Source organism: Temnothorax longispinosus, chromosome 8 (assembly GCF_030848805.1).
Source record: "Temnothorax longispinosus isolate EJ_2023e chromosome 8, Tlon_JGU_v1, whole genome shotgun sequence".
Lineage (NCBI taxonomy): Eukaryota > Metazoa > Arthropoda > Insecta > Hymenoptera > Formicidae > Temnothorax > Temnothorax longispinosus.
The window spans coordinates 16139944-16159692 of record NC_092365.1 but is presented as its reverse complement, the minus strand read 5'-3'; the positions used below and the strand labels follow the sequence as shown (position 1 = coordinate 16159692).

The 19749-nt window shown below is 41.3% G+C and overlaps 1 protein-coding gene across 1 annotated transcript; it reads left to right on the top strand.

The window, feature by feature from the left end:
- Positions 1-9945: 9945 nt before the first annotated feature.
- Positions 9946-11858, top strand: LOC139817630 (very long chain fatty acid elongase 1-like). The gene is made up of 4 exons (XM_071785868.1): positions 9946-10311; positions 10436-10719; positions 11222-11524; positions 11589-11858. The coding sequence occupies exons 1-4, from the start codon at positions 10305-10307 to the stop codon at positions 11748-11750; spliced, it is 756 nt and encodes a 251-aa protein (XP_071641969.1). The 5' UTR covers positions 9946-10304; the 3' UTR covers positions 11751-11858.
- Positions 11859-19749: the final 7891 nt, after the last annotated feature.

Below are 19749 nucleotides of genomic sequence, written 5' to 3'. Positions count from 1 at the left end.
ATCCTCAAGATAAAATCCGATAAGCCAATTTCGCATTCGATTTCGCAATTTACGTCCATTCCTGCTCAGGTATCGCTTATTTAATGCCGTCGGAGACATCTATCAATTTAATTGGGCAATGTTAATTCCGCCGACGATGGCCTATAAACCGTGGGTGTATTGCTAACGAGACGCAGTATGGGGTAGTTCGGTTTCCCTGGGTCCAGCCGCGATTGCATATATATTGCATATCCTGAGCGAATACAGCGAGCGAGCGCGCGCGCGCGCGCGAAAGAGAGAGAGAGAGAGAGAGAGCGCCGAAGCTACTGGCTACTGTTAATCAGTTTAGAGTTTATGTCCCTCCATAAACCCGGGCGGTCCCCGTCTAGATGTCATTAATAAAACCCCCGTTGATAACTCGAAAAGTCGCAAGATATAACCGGACGGGTAACATCGTCGTCGTCGTCGTCGTCGTCGTCGTCGTCGCTCTGATCGTCCTCGTGGTGGTTGTGAAGTGTATAAACTTTTGTACACGTGGAGTGGTCGTTATACGTCTCGACGAGAGAGAAGAATTTATTGCCGATATCCGCATCACTCTTCTTCGAATATAACAGCTTTTTCATTTCGATGATGGCGCTCTTAATCTAGCGTTTCGGATAATTACCAGGATTACATCGATGTCTTCGTAGATTTTTTTATTCTGCCGACCGAGTTAACTTTCAGATAAGCAAAGCTATGTAATTGGAAAGGCTCGTTAGTGCAACGTTAATTGCGATATCTTTGCAATGACTTTATCTATAATTTTTCAATAACTTTGTCATCGGTGACAAAAATATGTGCAAGCTTACAATTTTTATTTAACGATTATTTTCATACATGGCTTATTTTGTCGAGTGGTGTGAAGATTATGTCCAGTTTCAGTTTTTTTCCACAATTTTGTTGCGAGTTAGGTATTTTCGATATCGCCCGAACGGTGTATGGAAAAAAGATAGTCCCTTCAAATATCGGCGTATGATAGCCGGCTATGATATCGCGATGGCTCTCACACATTTTACAGGATTAAAACTCAGGCACGTATCGGCGTATTTGTGTGTGCGTGTGGCTGACTGATACATTTCGAGTTTTAACGATGATCCGGGCAATAACTTCGGGCTTAACTGTGGGGTGAGTTGTGGCTTTCGCTCGATCACCAATCATTGTTTATGCCTCTAGTAATTAACTAATGTTCTTCTCTATGCAAATTACGCGCCGTTTCGTGTTTCCGTCCGATACATCGCGCGGTCGAAATGAATTATTAATGCTGAGAGCACATCTCGGAGACGTAAAGAATAATTGGAATTTTTATTTGTGTGAAATGTGTTAAATGTACAATATTCCAATATTATTTTTAATATGTTTGGAACAATTTCTATCACAAAATTTATTATAAATCCGGATGAATTGTTTGATAATAAATCTTTCGTGGAATTTAATATTAATGAGATAGCGAATGCATCACAATTGAATGCAAAATTATACAAACTGAATTTTCGTCTTACTATCAGAGATGTCATCATGTGTAGAACCGCGATTCTAGTCAGTACAGCTGCGGTGCAAACTATGACCGTAGAATGTTGCAACGTAAGCATCCCTTAACCGTTTCTCGCACGTTTTCACGCCCTCCCGCGAACACACGTGCGCTCCTCCTGGCAAGCGAAGCGCATTTGCATCGTCAGACGGGTAACGGCAGCAGCGATGCGACGTACAATAATTATTACGATCGGGAGGCCGTGGAAGGGCATGTAGCATCGCGTACATCGCGTACGTAGCTGCGTAGCTTGCGTAAAGGCGGGAAGGCGATAAGATCGAATGCGTGTGTCCCCGCGGGCACCCTCCTGTCGCCGTGTCTAACGCGTGAGACACGCACGGCCTTACGGTGCGTGCTGCATGTCTGCTCGAGCCGATGCCCGGTCCTCTCTCCTTCGGACGTGCGAGGACGGTTGCGTGCATGCAGACTGACCTTCGCAACAGCGCGTACGCAAGGGACAGTGTCTCTCAAGCCTTTGATCGCTGCCTGCAAAGAGAGAAATATTAAGATGTGTTGATTCTAGGAGGGTGAATTGAGAAATACTTGTGGTACTTTGAAGATATATGTGAGTCGGGTTTGCTTTTTAAGTAAGCGATCTTGCGTAGGCGGAAGAACTTTGGACACTTTAAGGCATCTCTGAATTTGAGAAACGCTGGACGTCAAAGGGCCTCGAGGTACTCGCTCAAATTGCGCCACTTTCAATTAGTTTCGAGGGCGAATCATCGTGATAAGGAGTATTATTTGTGCTGGTTTACTTCGGAGCCGCTACTAATTCTACACTCGTTCGTTATTTCACGTGATATTTTACATATTACAAAGTACATATTACAGTTCTATCCATACGTGTGCGCGCTTTACATTTATCCGGAATGATTTATATTTTTCTACCTTTTAATAATTACTGTCGATATTTATTTTATTTATTTATGTACGAAGTGTAAAGGATATTTATATCTCTCTTAAATGCTTCTTCTTTTCGTTACTTTTTTCTGCTATCACTTAAACCCGCTATCGATTTTCGATTATTTATACTTGAAACGTCGTAGAAGGTGCATGCCGTGACGAGGTTCGTCGCGGTACATCGACTCGAAATCGCTTGTGCGCCGTAAATGTGTACGACGGAATAGTGCACGGATAAGAGTATGATCCATTAGCCGTAGGAGAAGGTAATATGGCATTAGCACGCGCGAAAGGGCGTGCTGACCTATCCCACTCACGGAGGTCGTACGAAAGGGGAAAAGGTAATGGGTGGAGGCGCCGACCCTTCCTCGTCATCGTTGGCACAGTTAATTACCGTCGAATATGATTTCACAGACCGAAGAAGAGTCAGAAGTGCACACTTATCGTGGACCATGTAATCGGCAGTTTCGCGTATGTAACCCGCTGGAGCGATTACGTTTTAATGGTTATCCCCGTAATTATCTCGTACCGACAGAATGGTACATTTATTCGCCGAGATTGAAGCCTTATCATCAGTTACGCCTTGATGGAATGTACATTTTAACACGAGATAAATTCTTGAAAAACGAAATTATTTAAAATTGTAACGTATTACAAAATGTCAAAGCTGTTTTTTCACTTCTTCGTAGCGTTGTCAATTAATTAAGCATTTACGTGTGAATAAGATGGAATATTTTCGCGCGTCTCACAAATGCGTTCGTCGCTCTCTCGTCTGTATATACGAATAAAGAAAACTAGACCGACTGGCTGGCACCGCCGGTGCAGTTTCGGTGCACGAAACGCGAGAAATATGAAATTCGTTTCCTCACGGACTTTGAATTGGTATATTATTCAAAGTGTTTCTCACGGTTTCGGCTCAATCTTTCGCTTCTTTTTCCTTACGTCTTTTCATCGTCTGGTCTTTCCATCCGCCTCCTTTTCATTTCATTGAATCCGTGCAGCTGTATCCTACAAATCCAGGCGTAAGTCCAATGTTTTCCATAGCCTGTTAAACGATTAAAAACATTAAATTAAATTCATAAGATAGTTTCGTACATTACCGATTTATATGCTACTTACTACTATGAATGACTTTTTTATATGTTATTTATTATGAATATAGTTTGAAAAGAAGCAAAATGAATTAATATCAATACCGTGAAAAACAATGTGGATGGTCATAATTTTGAAAATATATTACTGACAATGAGTCATACGCACATTATTATTTTCGAACTTTTAAAAATACTAAAATATAATGATATTTATACAATTTATTTATATGTATCAGTAATATATATATATATATATATATATATATATATATGTGTAAATTATACGAGTCAACTTTTTTTGTCGATTGTATCGCTTGTCCTACGAGGCGTTATCGTCGTTATTAGCCATCGAGGATCTGTCGAGGCCGTGGCGAACGCGGCTGTTAAATTTCCGAGGATACGCGGGTATTCTGGCGACTCTGGAAAATGTCGGTTGATACGCGACGATCATTTGTCAGTGTGACGTACTCTCGCGTGCACGTACGTATGAAGGAAAGCGGGACGCGGACCGAAAACTTTTATGACTTTTAATCAGACGAACGGCCGGGCCGAATGCCGTGATGCGAGTTCATTTGCGCTAATGAAATCAGTGTTATCTCTTCCCGAGGCTCGTATTGCGCCAACTGCTATTCCGCGCAGAACTGTATTATAAACCGTAATGGCTGTTGTCCAAATGCTCCGAAGTCTGCAGTAAAGAGAGAAAGAAAGGGAGACGTAGAGAGACAAAGAGAGAAGAAAAATAACTGTGTATGAAGCACATTTATGTATGTATGTATGTTTGTATGTATGTTTCTATGTCTACCAATAATGCTATGCGTCAACAATGCTACATCATTAGAATCGTGCTATTATTACAGCTATAATGCTGTGACGATGATGCTCTTTGATCCTAAAGAGTACTTATGAAGATAATGGGTCTGTTTTCTGTTACTGAACTGGCTGTGCACTCAGAGTTTATCTTTTTTACTCCACATTGGAATGAAAAAGATAAACTCTGAACTAGTGCAGCCAGTTCAGTAACAAAAAACAGACCCAATATTATTACAGTTTTTATTGTTAGTCACATCATGTTAATGATTACTATGTAGTATCCTTAGATAAAAGTTGAAGGATTATAATCTTACAATATCTCGATAATTGCTTGTCGGAGGAAAAAGAAAAGAATATTTTTACATGCAGCATATATGATAGTGAATTTTTTTTTCGAGAGACAAACGACGATACAGATACAAAGTATGTACCTTGAACTTCCTTCGCATTCTGACACATACAGGCTTAATTAATGTTTGATTAAAACGATGCTTTACATTTGTATCATTATGTTTTTTAACAACTCTATTGACGATAAATATTAAAACGTATTACAAGGTGACATTGTGTCTCATAAATAACTAAGTATTAAGTATAGAATAAATATTCACTTAATCATAATATTAGCAAAGTAGTATTCAATTTATTCACTCATTATAAGTCAATAGTTTTGCATTACTATCTACATTGTGTTTCGAGCTGTAAAATGACATGCCTACGACTTAAAAATTCGTGATATCGTTGACATAAATAACTTATTCTCGATATTCCGACGTATCATTTATACTCCCTTATGGAAATCCCTGACGGTATCGCGGCGGGATAACTCACGCGCTTACGTGACTGCGGACGGTGAATTAACGGCGAAGCGATTTCGCGGCATTATATCGCCGGCTACTTGGCAAATGGAGACGGCATTATATCTCGCGGCACGTGCTGCTTGGTAATCAGGCGGAGTACCTGGCTGCGTGGCGGAATATTGCAGGGTTTCAGGTTCGGGTCCACTATTTTCCGCGACGACGCGCCATCCGTCCGCGTATGGCGTGCTACCAAGTATTATCACGCTCGCTCCCGTCGTCGGTTTCGCAGACGACGCTCTTTAATAATATCTCATCTGGTTTCCTACCCTCCGCGCGAACGAAGCGCGTTTCGACTTTCGACCGGCGATTAGCGTCGTGTGTTCCGCGCTGAAGCGTTTCAAATTAAATGGCTTGGTGCACCTGAGCCTTGAGCCCTAGGACGCCGACGAAAATGTCACGATGCGTGAAAGAAAAGAGATGACTAGACATATTTCACTGTCGGTCCATATTTCATTTTTAGCCTTCAAGTTAGTTGTTTGCGAGTGATTTTGTTCGTAGAAATGGGATTCGGCAGATAGTTAAAAAAATAATTTAAGAGATAACTAAATGTTTGTAATAAAAAAGATAAGTACTAATTACAGAATTTGAGTTTGAAACAGCTTGCCCGCACAGAATAGACTTCGAACAAAGAAGTGCCGAGCGAATACTACCCTTCGTTGTTTGAATGGAAATTGTGGAATAATAGCGAATAAGTGCAAGGATCTTGATCTTGTAACATTATGCAAATGAATACGCGGAGGAAGTCCTGAGTTTCTGTAATCTAGATTTTTGTTCTTTTAAGGATCTCCGTGATTTCGATATTATTCCTTAAACGTTTTCACATAAATGCCCGAATAATAACATATTTGCATATGATTCTTATTTTGACAAATAAATTTTTATTGGATACGATAATTGGTTCACGGTGTTGGTTTCTTATTTGTTTCATATGTGTGTTTAAGTTACATCGCGCGTTCTCTACAGTATTTTATTTGTAGCTATTGTAGTGTGTATCGTAATTTTGTATTTATTAAACGTAGAGAATCCAGAAAAAAAAAGAAATAATTTATGGGACGAGGATGCGGTATTTTTATTTCATCGATGAGTTAAAAACCGTTCTTAGGAAGCGTAGTTTTCCCACAGAATAGTCCGCATGAAAGAGTCCCCGTAATAATAGGTTACCGTCAGGACTCGCTTCTCTAGCCACGTCTATTCAACCTGTCATTCGCGTTTTGCGGTCGCTATTGTGATTTGCAATGGTAACCCTTCGCACATCCTGTCTATTGTCGCGAAAACGTTTGCTCGTGCTCCTACCGCTTCCTCCTTTTCTGCATGTTCCCTATTTTTCCCCGTTTCTTTGCACTTGTTCTGGAATTCTTTATCTGTTTCTTCAAGCTTTTCTCCATTAGTAATTATACTTGCACAACCGTAAAACTACGCAAGCACTTTATTATATAAACAAGTTTACTTGTAATAATTATATACCTCTATTTTTTCCGAGAAAACAAATGATTATTTGAAACTTTTTCGAAGAGCAAATACAACTAATTGACAGGTAAAATCTTACTCAAGCACTTTATTATATAAACAAGTTCACTTGTAATAATTATATACCTCTATTTTTTCCGAGAAAACAAATGATTATTTGAAACTTTTTCGAAGAGCAGATACAACTAATTGAGAGGTAAAATCTTACGTACATTATAAATTTTTATTTTGCTTAAGCATTTTATTAAAAAAAAAATTGATTACGTAAAATGGAAAATATAAGATTCCGAAGATTCGATGTTTTCTCTATCCACCCTTTAGAAGCCCTAAGAAAATAACGTATCGTAGACACACAATATGTAGAGCAAGTGAACCGTGTAAGTAATGGTTATCCCAGGTCAGTCTCGCGAGCAATCAGAACGGAACAAATTGGGACGAGAGCGATTATCAAGTCCCGCAGGGCGGTTTCACATTGTGTAGCAGGCGACATATGGTTGACGTTTCGTTACTATTTTATGCACAACTTGCTTAAATACCGTGAAACTTTTTCGTCGTTTGCAATGAAGGCAGGAAAGGGTGGAAGGAAGGAAGCTAGCGTGGAGCACGTAAGTAGCACGTAAAACCTCTATTCCTTTGCTACTTCCTTCGTGCGGATGTCTGATTGTAGGTTCCGGAATATATCAATTGTATTTCGTTTTGGTTAGAGACTTCTTGACTTCCGCTCGTTCGTTGAAGTTTGCTCGTATATAACATGCAATATACAATATAATATTTTTCAACGTCAGGCAGGAATGTGTGATAGCTTTAATAATGTTTATATGCGAAAAAAAATTTGTCCATCAATTGTGATCATGGATAGTAATTGTTTTGCGTAGGCATTATCTAATAGTCAATAATCATACGCTAATTGCATTTTTCGTGTATAAGAGCAAGTTCTCAGAACGGAGGACTGTGTTGACGGAATAATTTGCAGCTACGGCAACTACGCACACACACGTGTTAGCTTCGACAATCTGGAAAGTGGTTAAGCATTAAAGCCGAAATTCCTAGCTAACCGTGCACCAGGACGACGGACGGTAACGTCGACGACGCCTCGAGGCGGTGCAGTTGCAGGCAGCGAGCTGCAGCGAGATAGGCTAACGTCATAGGCCGTCCCTGGGGTGCAACTATGCCTTTGGCTTTGATGTTACCCACGGTTACGTCACGTGATCGTCCGCTATATCGCAGTTAATGGCCGGGGCCGCATAGGAACGCGGCATTATCGAAGGGAGTTTAAAGGGAGCCGAGGAAGGGGATAGAAGGGCGAGTAGAGCCCACCGGTGCATCCGGCGAGGCGGAAGTCCTGCTGGACAGCCTCCGGATGCTTCGTGGCGCCTACGGCTAGCGAGACACATTCGCGCTGCACCGACGCATCACGCAAATGCAATTATCCGCGACGATTCAACCGCTCCGCGTCTGCGAACGACGCCGCAGCAGGTTCGGATCGCGTTCTGGATGGTAGACGCTGCGCGATGAGGCGACAGAGAAAATCACGCGTAAATTATAAGATCAAGGCTAGCTTCAAGATTCCTGTATGCGCGCCGATTAAATAGGAAGCAAATAAATAAATAAGTTGATTAATTCAATTTAATAAATTATAGATCTACTAGAGCATAATTAGCGCAATAACTTGAAGATTTTATTCTTAACTTAAATCGCTCTTTTTAGGATACTTATATAATAATACTGCCTATGGGACGATTAGTAAAGTTTTCAAGAGAGACAAAAAACTGTACCACAAGTGAAATATATATACAACTATCTATGTAATGAACATTCTTGAATGCACATTGAAACTTATTAATTGTATTAATTATATTGTAAATAATATGTATGATCATTTACGACTTTAGCCTACGGAATGATGATACGGAAAAATCGAAGCCAAAAAGTGCATTTGGAGAAAAATGTTACATAGACGATATTGTTAATTCACAGACAATATGCTTTTTTCATATTCATAGGTACATTTAATTTTTAGGCATTTTAAATTTATTCAAACATCTAACTAAATCTTCTTATTTAGGTATTGTATTATTAGCATTCAAGTATGCAGGGTGTTTCAGGGTTAAATGTCCTAAATTAAAATATGAATTTGGAACTTCAAAATAAGAAAGAATTTTTCTCTGTAGATATGCCTGTAAACGCTTTGTTTAAGAGATATTGACATCTAACATTTTTCATTATAAAATTTTATGAAAGTATTATCAGGTTATGATAAATGAATAGTGTGTTTTAACTACTTTATTACGTTAAAATTTTAACATAATTATAAATTTTGTCCAAGGTGACAGCCTCTTGAACATTGAGACAGGCTTTGTGTGTGTATGTGTGTTTCACACGGTTGAATAATTCTTCTTCGTAAAGAATTAATTCATTAACCGGTCTTTCGTAAACTTCTTGTTTAATAGCATTTCAAGCAAGAAATCCAATGGCGTCAAATCTGGAGAGTGTGCAGACCAAGCCACAATTCCGGCACGACCAATCCATCGATCGTGATAATGATTATTTAGTCATTGTCGTGGATCTCTGCCGTAATGTGCAGGACAACCAGCTAATTGAAACCACGAGTTTCTTCTCATGTCTAACGAAACATCTTCAAAAAGATTATAAAAATCATTATTTAGAAATGTGTCCGCATTGAGCCTTGAAAATTACACTTATCCAGTGCCGCTCTGCTGCCGTGAAAGGAAGATGCCAAGCCTGTCTCAATGTTCAAGAGAGAGAGAGAGAGAGAGAGAGAGAGAGAGAGAGAGAGAGAGAGAGAGAGAGAGAGAGAGAGAGAGGCCGTGACTTTGAACAAAATTTATAATTATATTAAAATTTTCCTATTTTTTAAGTAATAAAGTAATTGAAACATGCTATTAATTTATTTATTATAACCTGATAATAATTTCATAAATTTTTATAATAAAAATATTCATTTGTTAATATCTCTTAAACAAAGCGTTTACGTAAATATGTATCTTTGTAAAAACTACAAAATTACATTTGCATTTTTAAGTGCAAGCTTGTTTTATTGTGTAAACTTCTTGTTTAGATAATGCTATAGTACACGGAAAAAAAGATTAGCTACTATAACTAATATAATCGTAGTATATGGATAACCAACATTTTTTTGCAGGGGAAACAAAACGTTTTGCTATTGTTAAATCATAGCTCTCGCTGCAAAACATATAACTCTCTTTTTTCCACATTTTCGCTTTTTTACGACTAAATTTAGTTAATTTTTTTCAGTGTATGCATAATATACATATTACATAGCAATCGTTTGTAATAAACAAGCTAAGTAAATGCTTTTTGTATTATAAATCTGCATAATATATAACAGCCATGAATATGTAAATGCGTGAATATGGCTTCGGTCAACGTGACGTTACAAATGCTTTGGAGCGTTCTTCTTCTCCTTCTTTTTTCATTGAAAGAAAAGAGATCACGTTGACCGTAGCCTATATAACATCAGTTGGTTTTAAGTTGCGCTTTCTGTTCGGAACCGCTCAGTTTTATTTAGGCATCGCTAGGAGAAACATACTTACGTAAAGTGAAACTGTGGCTCAACTGAAATCTAAACATTATAATTCGGAAATAATGGCTAGTAAGTTCTAAATATATATATATCGAAGAAATTTTAAAGATTTAAAATTTCTTTTAGAAGGGACACTCCAAAAAATCCTCTTATTATTTTTCCTTAAAATTATGTGTTAACTCATATTATATAGATTTCACAGATGCACGAACGATGAAATGGCTGTTGTTATCTTCGCCGATTCCAATTATTTTTATATCGCTGGCTTATTTATACGTCGTCTACTTTACTGGACCGCAATTTATGAAAGACAGAAAACCGTATTCGTTGAAAAGGTTTATACAATGTTATAATCTTTTTCAAATTGTTGCAAATTTTTGGATAGTGTTTAACATCATGACAGATGGTAGACCGTTCACTGCCGTGTGGAGATATTGCGAGTCACTCGATCAAATTTGCGGTCGTAACAGTGAAAAGGTATGTTAAGCTTTTAAATTGTCAAAAATAAGGAATAATTTGGATTTAAATTAGTACACTTTGAATATTTGAGAATTATATAATAAATAATTGTTACTCATACGACATACGCAATAATATTGATAAATTTGAACATGTGAACCAAGAAAGAATAAACCTTTTCTTCGCTAGTGAATAAATAAAAAGGAGAGTAATAATTGACGCTGTGTGTGACTGGCAATATATAAATTTATTATATTTCACGACCTTTCGACCGTCACTTTCGGTTCTTATCAAGTGTTATTAAAGTGTTATCTTCATCATATCTCTTATCATATCTCTTACGTAAGGACCGAAAGTGACGGTCGAAAGGTCGTGAGATATAATAAATTTATATATTGCCAGTTAGCGTCGATTATTACTCTCCTTTGAACATGTGAATTTGGAGAATAGATATAACTGTAAGAATTAACAGAATTGAGATAATACCGATTCGCAAATAGATATAATTTTCTTATTGCAGCAACTTGAAATTATATGGTGGACACTGTTGCTTAAAATAATTGATCTCAGTGAAACCATAATATTTGTATTGAGGAAAAAAGATCGTCAGGTCTCATTTTTACACACGTACCATCATATTTCCACGGTTGTCTATCTTTGGGCAACGCTCAGACACTCTGCGCACAGTTTCCTCATGACTATAATAGCGCTTAATTCTTCTGTACACGTGATAATGTATTCCTATTATTGTCTGAGCACTTTTGGCTCGAATATGCAACGAAGACTTCTACCGTTCAAGAAGTGGATTACTCTTATACAAATGGTAAGCTCTGAATTTAATTCGTCGATATACTTGTTGATTTTATATATTGCTTTTATTAAAACAGGCACATATAGCATTCATAACGGTGGGCAGTTCGCAAGGTTTCATACTTAGCTGTGGTAATACGAGTGTGAAATATTTTTCTGTCGCGACATTTCTTAATGGCATTGTAAACTTGTCATTGTTTTTCAATTTTTATAATTCTTATAAGAAATCGAAAGCCTGATTGTGTGAAGTACAATTTTGTTGAATGAGGAATGAGCATTATTATTAGCTTGACAAAACTCTTCCTTCTATTTATTATATTAAATATACCTGTGGGCACGTATGTGTATGTGCTGTTTTTGCTTATTATTCCACAATTTCCTGTGTATTTATCATGTACAACAACGACGTAGCGTAAAACGGTCCCGTAGAGGGTTGCATCTTTGGATGTTGGAACATCTTGAAAGTTGAAAGATAAATAGTTGTCCGGTACAATCTCTGCGTGCACGTGCTGCGCACTCCAGTCTCGTGCATTCCAGTCTCATCAGGGCAGGTGATACTATCTCACGAGCGTGCCTTAAGTGCTAATTTCGCGACCGTCACATTTCCCACGTTTGACACGGCGAATCCTCGGGAGATCCCGCGCGTCCACGTCGATGTCTACACGCGCGGCGGCGTACATAATTCTGGATTTAGTGTCGCGTTAGGCCGTCTGAGTTTGAGGATCGTAGTCCCCCGAGTGGCGCGAGATACCGCATGGCCAGCCGTGCAGCGTGATTTGTGGACGTCAATACGGGGGTTATGCGTGACGTATCTCACCGATCATAATTACATCCTGTTACTGGAGAGATCCCAGCGCCACGGCTCCTCCTCCTTCCTCCTTCCTTCCTTCCATCCGTCCGCTCGTATAGCTCGTACCGCTCGACTGTTCTCTCTATATCTACGATGACATCCTCCAGAACTTTCTGATTTATCGATCCTGTAGAGAAATGGAATAGCTCAATCTTTCGCCGCCTTGTTGACAAAGCGTCGCGAATTTATTCGAGGAGATTATATACCGTCTTCTACACCGCCCAACAGTTTCGATCGTAAATTAATTTCTAATTATGCATGATCGATATCACTTGTTATGGGATAAGGGTCGATTTTAAGTCGACTTTATCGTGCGTATTGAAAAAGGGTCACAAAGATATTTTTATGTGGATTTGCGCCGTATACATAGATAATCTGACTTTACGTTTATTACCCGGATCATTGCGAGCTTCCTTTTTTTGTAGACAGTGATATACGATATTTAAACGGACGCAGTTTAATTTCCATCAGCAACTAGCTGCTTATTTCAAACGTATTTCGACACTTCCAAAAGTGGCTTCTCCTCCTTTCGATGTTCTTTGAGACGGAAGTCATAATCTTACGTGGCTGACAGGTAATAGCCGAACATCATTGTCGCCACCCTTTGGCCCGCGTACACACGGCTATTGTGCTGCTTTTTTATTTTTCTTCGCATCGCGTTTAATAGCGACAACATTGTCAGTAAATCACACCTAGACTTGTGAACCTAGCGCAACTCTGGGCGAGGCTATTAGTATAAATACGGTTATAATGCAGGCCCCAGGGGTTGGAAAGGGTATAAACAGCTAGTAAATCAAGACCTGCGCGACCCTCCGGCAGCAGGGGTCTGCCACCGACTCGAAATCAGGGCGAACGTTTAGCGCCTCGCAATAAGCGAGTGAGTCTTTTCTAATCGGCCGTTTTTGCCCGCCTGCTGCTCTTGCAGGTGGTCGTGTCGCGTTGACATCATTGTATGCGTTAATATTAAACGAGTCGCATAAGTTCGTTTTGATAAAAATGAAAGTATGGAGGCACGCAAACAAAATTTGCAAGTAACAGAAGAAAAATTGCAAGTGACAGTAAAAACAACGATAATATCGTGTTCTATTTATTGTTTACCTCTACCGTAAATAAGTAAAAATAGAAACGTAAGAAAGTAAAAATGAGTACACAGAAAAAAAAGAAGTGTTAAATCAAGACTTATATTCTTATATATATTAGACATCATAGACGCGCGCTACGCGCGTGCTTGCCCTTTTTAGAAGAGGATTCTTGTATAAGCAAGAATCTATAAATCTTCTTATAAGAATTTCAACTTTTTATTTCAACTTTTTTTCTGATTAAACCACGTGTCAATAATACCTTCATTCAAACAATTTTTTTTCGTTTAACATAATTCATATCTCATTTCAAGATTATAAATTCTTGAATTCATATTCTTATATACAAGAATATGTGTGTGTGTGTGTGTGTGTGTGTGAGTCTTGATTTTAACACTTTTTTTTTCTGCATGTTTACGTGCATACATTTCCATTTAAAATTGTATAAATTGCTTAAGTAATTTTAAAAACTGGTTTTGTGCAAGAGATGACATGATTACTAACGTGGTAAAATAATTTCTTCTTCCCCCCCCTCTTTCTCTCTCTCTCTCTCTCTCTCTGCCTCTCCTTTTTTAATACCAAAATATAATTTTAACGCATTAAGATTTACAATTCCGTAATGAAAACGCGAACTATATTTGCTTCACACTTTTTGGATAAACATTTGCCCAAATTTCCACCTCAGGATTTTCGTGTTCTTTTCGATTAATCGTATTTTTCCTGATCTTATAAAATAAAAGGGATTTCTAAAAGATGAAAGTAAAACGTAATTATTGTAATTCCAAAAGATATTGGCCCACTGATCGTGGTAACTGAAAAGATCCGCGGGCAGATGACGGGAGACATCGCGAGTCCAACTTGTACGAGTCTCTCACGTAACATCGAGGACGTACCTCTGCCGAATTAATCCGCCATTAATATCCGCGCGCCGAGGCGGAAGAGCCGGTCGAGTGTGTAAAGCTTCTCTCTAAACAAGCGGTTCTAACAAATGGCGAGACCGTCCACGTCCGCGTCTCCCGGCATGGCGCTCCTAATGCCGCGGCCATGTATGCATACGACCGGACGGTGATTAATGCCGGCGCGGAGGGTCAAGATCCTCGTCGATTAATCAAATTAAGGGTGGAAGCGCGAGATAAAACTCGCGCCGCTGGAAAAGTCCGGCGGCGCGGCCGATGAGAAATCGTCACCGTGCGCGTTCGCCCGTCCGATATTGCCGGTGTGACCGTTGAAAGAGGGAAGTCCGCAGGAGGGGGCATCGGGAGAGTCGCGCGCAAGTGTTGAAAAATGACGGCATGACTTATCTGTATCGAGAATTGCGCTTGGCGGCCGTTTGGGAAGAGGCGTGACCACTGGCCCTTAGAGGCTTCGAGCTCCGATACATTCTGGACGGAGAGAAAACTGGACGCTCTAGTCTTGTTATGTTGCACACAAAGTAGAAGGGGCTTAAGATCTCTCAGGTGTAAACGGAAATGTGAAATATAGTCCTGATATGATCTACCCAAGTTAACCCTGTCTGTTGATCGTTTTCCAAGGTTGGTTCATCGCTCGTCGTTCATCGCTTCAGCCGTGCGAACGAGGGACGGGTAAACGCGTCTGATGAGAATCAAATACGGCACCTACGCGTAACTGAATTTACGGGTCGTCGGGCGTTCTCTCGGCACCGCAGACGGACGCTATAGAATATAGATGGACCTCTTTCAGCGTCCGGCAGCGCCCCGCGATTACCAACGCGGCGGATCGGCGGGTCCCTCGAAACGATCAGTTAAGTCCCGCGCACGAATTCATATCTCGCGCATCGTTTGTCTCGAACAGAAGCTCGCAGGCATTCGTCGGGGACGTTTGAAGCGATGAGCTGCGGAGCGAGAGAAAGAGGGAGGGTTCTCGCCGAGTTCAGAGGGCGATCGCCGTGTGTGTACGAAGGTGGGACGACGTGCGGCAGAGGCGGGAGGAACGGGAGTGAAAGAGAATGAGGGAGATAGAGAGCGGGGCCTCGTATTCGCAAACACGCAAATTTCAAAAGGCACTCGACTATGTGATGTCGCGGCGGGCATGAGCGACGGGGCTCTCCGACGACGTATGCAAATACAGATCGAGCATGATAAATTGCTCTTGTCAAGCCACCCGGTATTTCGCACGAGCCTATAGAAACCCGTTTATCGCCGAGGTACGGATTCCGCATATAATCTCGCCGACGGTTGAAGGCAACGCCACGACGTGTCACGTCGCGCATCGCGACGGACGAAACTTTCGCGTGCGTTTAGTCGGCGCCGCCGCCGCCGCCGCCGATGACGACAACGACGGCGACGACGACGCCGCGACAGAGTGCGGCATATACCTCCGACGTCGTTATCGTTCGCCGCCGCCACTGCTGCGAATTTTAATGGAATAGTTGCGTTGTCGCCGCGGAACGATACCGCGGCTCGCGATTTGTCACGCCGGCAGAAACGCAGACGATCGTTTCGCCCTTCCCCGCGAATTCTCCAGGAAAGTTCTGATGCGGCGTACGAGTGGAATTAGGTGCATACCGTACATCCTGAAAATTCCGCTCGCCTTCTTCTGTTACGTTCTTTCATACATCTCTTTCAATAAACGCGATTGACTATCGGGATTTCAGTAAAATTTGAGAAATTGCATGATTTACTTACCCGAACGGAAAGTCTCGCCAAATCAGACTTTAATTATTTTTTCCAACGTTCACTGGTGACCATCAAATTGTATTCCTAGTTTGCGCGCGAGTTAGTATTCCAGCTAGCCAGTACGAGGCAGAGTCGGCAGCTGAAGTCTAGGGGGTTGCGATATTACCTCTCCCTTATGATTGCACTGAGCTGTCAACAATGTCGCTGCACGAACTTGAAAAGGCTCGTGACGTTCTTTCGGAGGAGAGGATCAGTCTTTATTTCTACCGGTCGCGAAAGAAAGCTCGCCGGCACTCGATTTAGGTGTAGATTCCGCGTCTAAATCGTTTCATTACAAGATTTCGTAGGGGGTCCCGGCGCATCTGCATTAAACGCAGCCCGGAACCGGTTCGCCAGCCTCGTATCAACCTACTAAAGCGTTTCTTTTTTCCACGTCGATTTATTGCTCGTCACGTCATGAAAGATGTCGTCGACGAGCTCGCCACGGTTTGAGAATTGTTCCCGATGGAACGGTGGATATTGCGATAATAACCGGTTCTTGCGATCTATATGTAGTCCCAAAAGATTAAAATACATTAGTCTTTATTATGTGTTTATTTTTATAATTATCCAATGTTCCAATCTTAATCAGACATGTACGCCTGTCATGTTAGTATTGGCACGTAATGATTAGCATTAACATTCAACTTACTTTTATAAAAACATCAGTCCCAATTTTTTGCATAGATTTAAGCTGTTAGTAATCTCCCGATGTGATTATTTCCATGTAAAAAGCTGTTTCTTTTTTTTCTTTCGTCAGAGGTTTCTTTCTATATTTTTCAACGTATTAAATGCACTAATGCTTTCAGTACATGCGGGCTTATATAACACCATTTCAGTTTGACGCATACACGCGTGATTATCGCGCATTAGGGTAGTAAATAAAACGCTCGCTAATGGAACATTGCAATACCGCGCACACATTTCGCTTTCTCTGCATTATGTTGCCGTCGATCAGTACGACATGTATCAGGAATTCCAATTATCCGTGTGTTTTGGGTCATATGTACAAGCACGGTCCCGCCTGGTCTACGTAAAAATCAGATATCCCTTTTAACGTAAGGCATGCAATCAATTCACAATTATTCAGATATTTCCATTTTAACTTCTTTACACAATTATCTTTGTGCGCGTATTGGCCAACAATATTAAAAGCTTGAAAACGCACAATTTATTCTCGATATCGTACATTCGTAGTAATAATGTCGAATTCGTATCAAAGCTACCGGATGTACTCCGTTGCCCTCGCATATTGCATTCCGTCGAAAGGTGTTCTTCATTCAGTACCAATCATGTAGAAGCGGAGGACGTATGCGGAATATTAGATTCGCGTTTCCTTTCGCGACGGTCGGGATCGCCGTCGCGTCACGTCCCGAAGGGCCATCGCGGTGGGAAGCTTGAAATGTGAGTCAGAACGAAAGCGAATGTAGTTGATTCGAGAAGTGATTCGTCGGGGAGCACCCACAGGCGCCCACGCCACGCCTTCAGACCGGGTCCCACTCCTTCGTATTTTCACCCAATCCACTCTGCCTCTTTTCCTTTGACCATGCTGCTTTTCACGTCGCTCCGGAGAGAGTTCTCGCTCGATGCGTCCCGTTTTCGAAAAGCGCCGTTCCTCGTTCAATCCGGCCGCTTTAGAGGGATGAAAAGGACTGTGGTCGGGTCGCTGGCAACACGCACATACTCATATATACACACACATTCACACACACGCTAACGACCGGTCATCTGGTCGGACAAACAACCTCAACTCAAGAGATTAGGATAATATTGAACTCTCAATTCTATTAGTACGTTTCTGCACACATAACTATTTTAAAGTAAATCACACACACACAACCGAAGGAAATATGACCTGAGAGGAAATTTCTGCACTCACATGGACCAAATTTTTGGCGTAAAATTTATTAATAATAATCGATGTGACATGCAGTATGCGAAATTCGCTTAAGATATTTGTGGAGAGCAGAATTCGATTTTCTGATATCTCTGTTTGGTGATATCTCTATTTCATCACGTATCAGCAGATGCACCTGTTTGTTTCTCAGAGGGTTCGAATTAAAATGATTGATAAGACCCACTTCAACTGGGGCAGACTCATCGAGGGCTTCACGTCGATAATCGAAACGATTATAATCGCGATTAAACAATGAGAAATTAATAAGCGAGAATGGAAATACGATATGCTTACGGATATAACCTATTTTTCTTTCGCTTAATACGATTCGTTCTCAGCGATTCGTTTGCATCTCAGACCGGCGCGCCGCGTTCATTATCTAATTTGACTTTTACATTTTGTTCAGGCGTTATATTCAGATCTTGAAACGAGACGAGTTCCGCCTTGTTCGCCGTTAATACGTGACCCGTGTTGAAAACGCGCTAAAATAAATAATACCGTAACGACGTTGGATACTGCGCGTCCCGCCTCGCATTCAGATTTCAAGGAGAGAATAATTACCTCGCGCCGCATCATGCCGGCGCACGGAAGCGTCGTAGCGCTTTCTTCGGCTCGGCAGAAGCGTATGTACCATTGAATAATGCAGCCAGCAGCGAGCGCGATTCCGCGCACGCACGTGACGCACCAACTGCGGCAAAGCGCGCGCGCGCGCGCGCGCTTTTTTCTCTCTTTTTTTTTACGTCGCATCGTGCACAGGGAGAGAGGAGTGCATTCACCAGGAGGGCGCAATATCTGGAGGACCGCGTTTTGCCGTCCCTCCCTTCGTTCGTCCCTTTTCCACTCTTCATCCCTCCGCCTCCACTCCCCCTTCCCACTGGGTGCATGGGTCGTTGACCTGACCTGGTGAAACACATACGGGGGTCCTTACGCGGACTCTGAACCGTACGCAGCGTTCAGAGGAGAGGATTTTACACAGACTCCTTTGCGATGGAAAGGGGTAGGCGGTGGCGAACGACCGGATGAAAATATGAAAGCCCGAAGGGAGAAAGAAAGAAAGAGAGAGAGAGTGAGTGAGCGAGAAGGAAAGAAGCGCGCATTCACATGCGAAAGGAGTCACATGCGCATTAAACTGTCTTCCTCTCTCTCTCTCTCTCTCTCTCTCTCTTTTTCCCATTCAAACAGTCTTCTTTTTCTTTTCTTTCGTTATGTGCACTCGCGAAACGTCGTTTATTCGCACCGCGGGCGAACCTCTCTTTCTCCGCTGAATACGCTCCTCCTTCTCTCCGTCCTCTTCGTCTGTCTTCTCCACTCTGGAAGCATCGTTCATTCGCACCCTGTGCCCTCGGAATATAGGACATGCGTAAGCCTGGCAACGAATCACGCGGTGATGTATGTCCCGTACTCCGGTGATTTATATGTATAATCGTGCGATAGCGCGGCGCGTTGATTAAATTTTTCTCGTCCTAAACGAGAGGCTCCTCGCTCGTTTGCGATTCTCTAACTTCTTATGAGTTTTCATCAGTACGCGCGCGCGATTATAAATAGACACGGGCCGGAAATTCAATACACGTGCGCTTGCAAAACCGGTATGCGATTTATATGTTCTATTATTCGTAACCGTGCGTCGTCGTCGGGCTTTGAACCTTCCTGACATTTCAGGAGGACACGAAGAGAAGTGTGCGAATGAATAATTTAATGGTGATCAAATAGCGGCGGGTTGCCCTCGAGAAAGCTCGC

Excerpts from the sequence above, each read along its gene's own strand:
- LOC139817630 (XM_071785868.1), top strand. Across the intron at positions 10,720-11,221 it reads GCGGTCGTAACAGTGAAAAG|CAACTTGAAATTATATGGTG; the intron begins GTATGTTAAGCT and ends TTCTTATTGCAG. Across the intron at positions 11,525-11,588 it reads GGATTACTCTTATACAAATG|GCACATATAGCATTCATAAC; the intron begins GTAAGCTCTGAA and ends TTATTAAAACAG.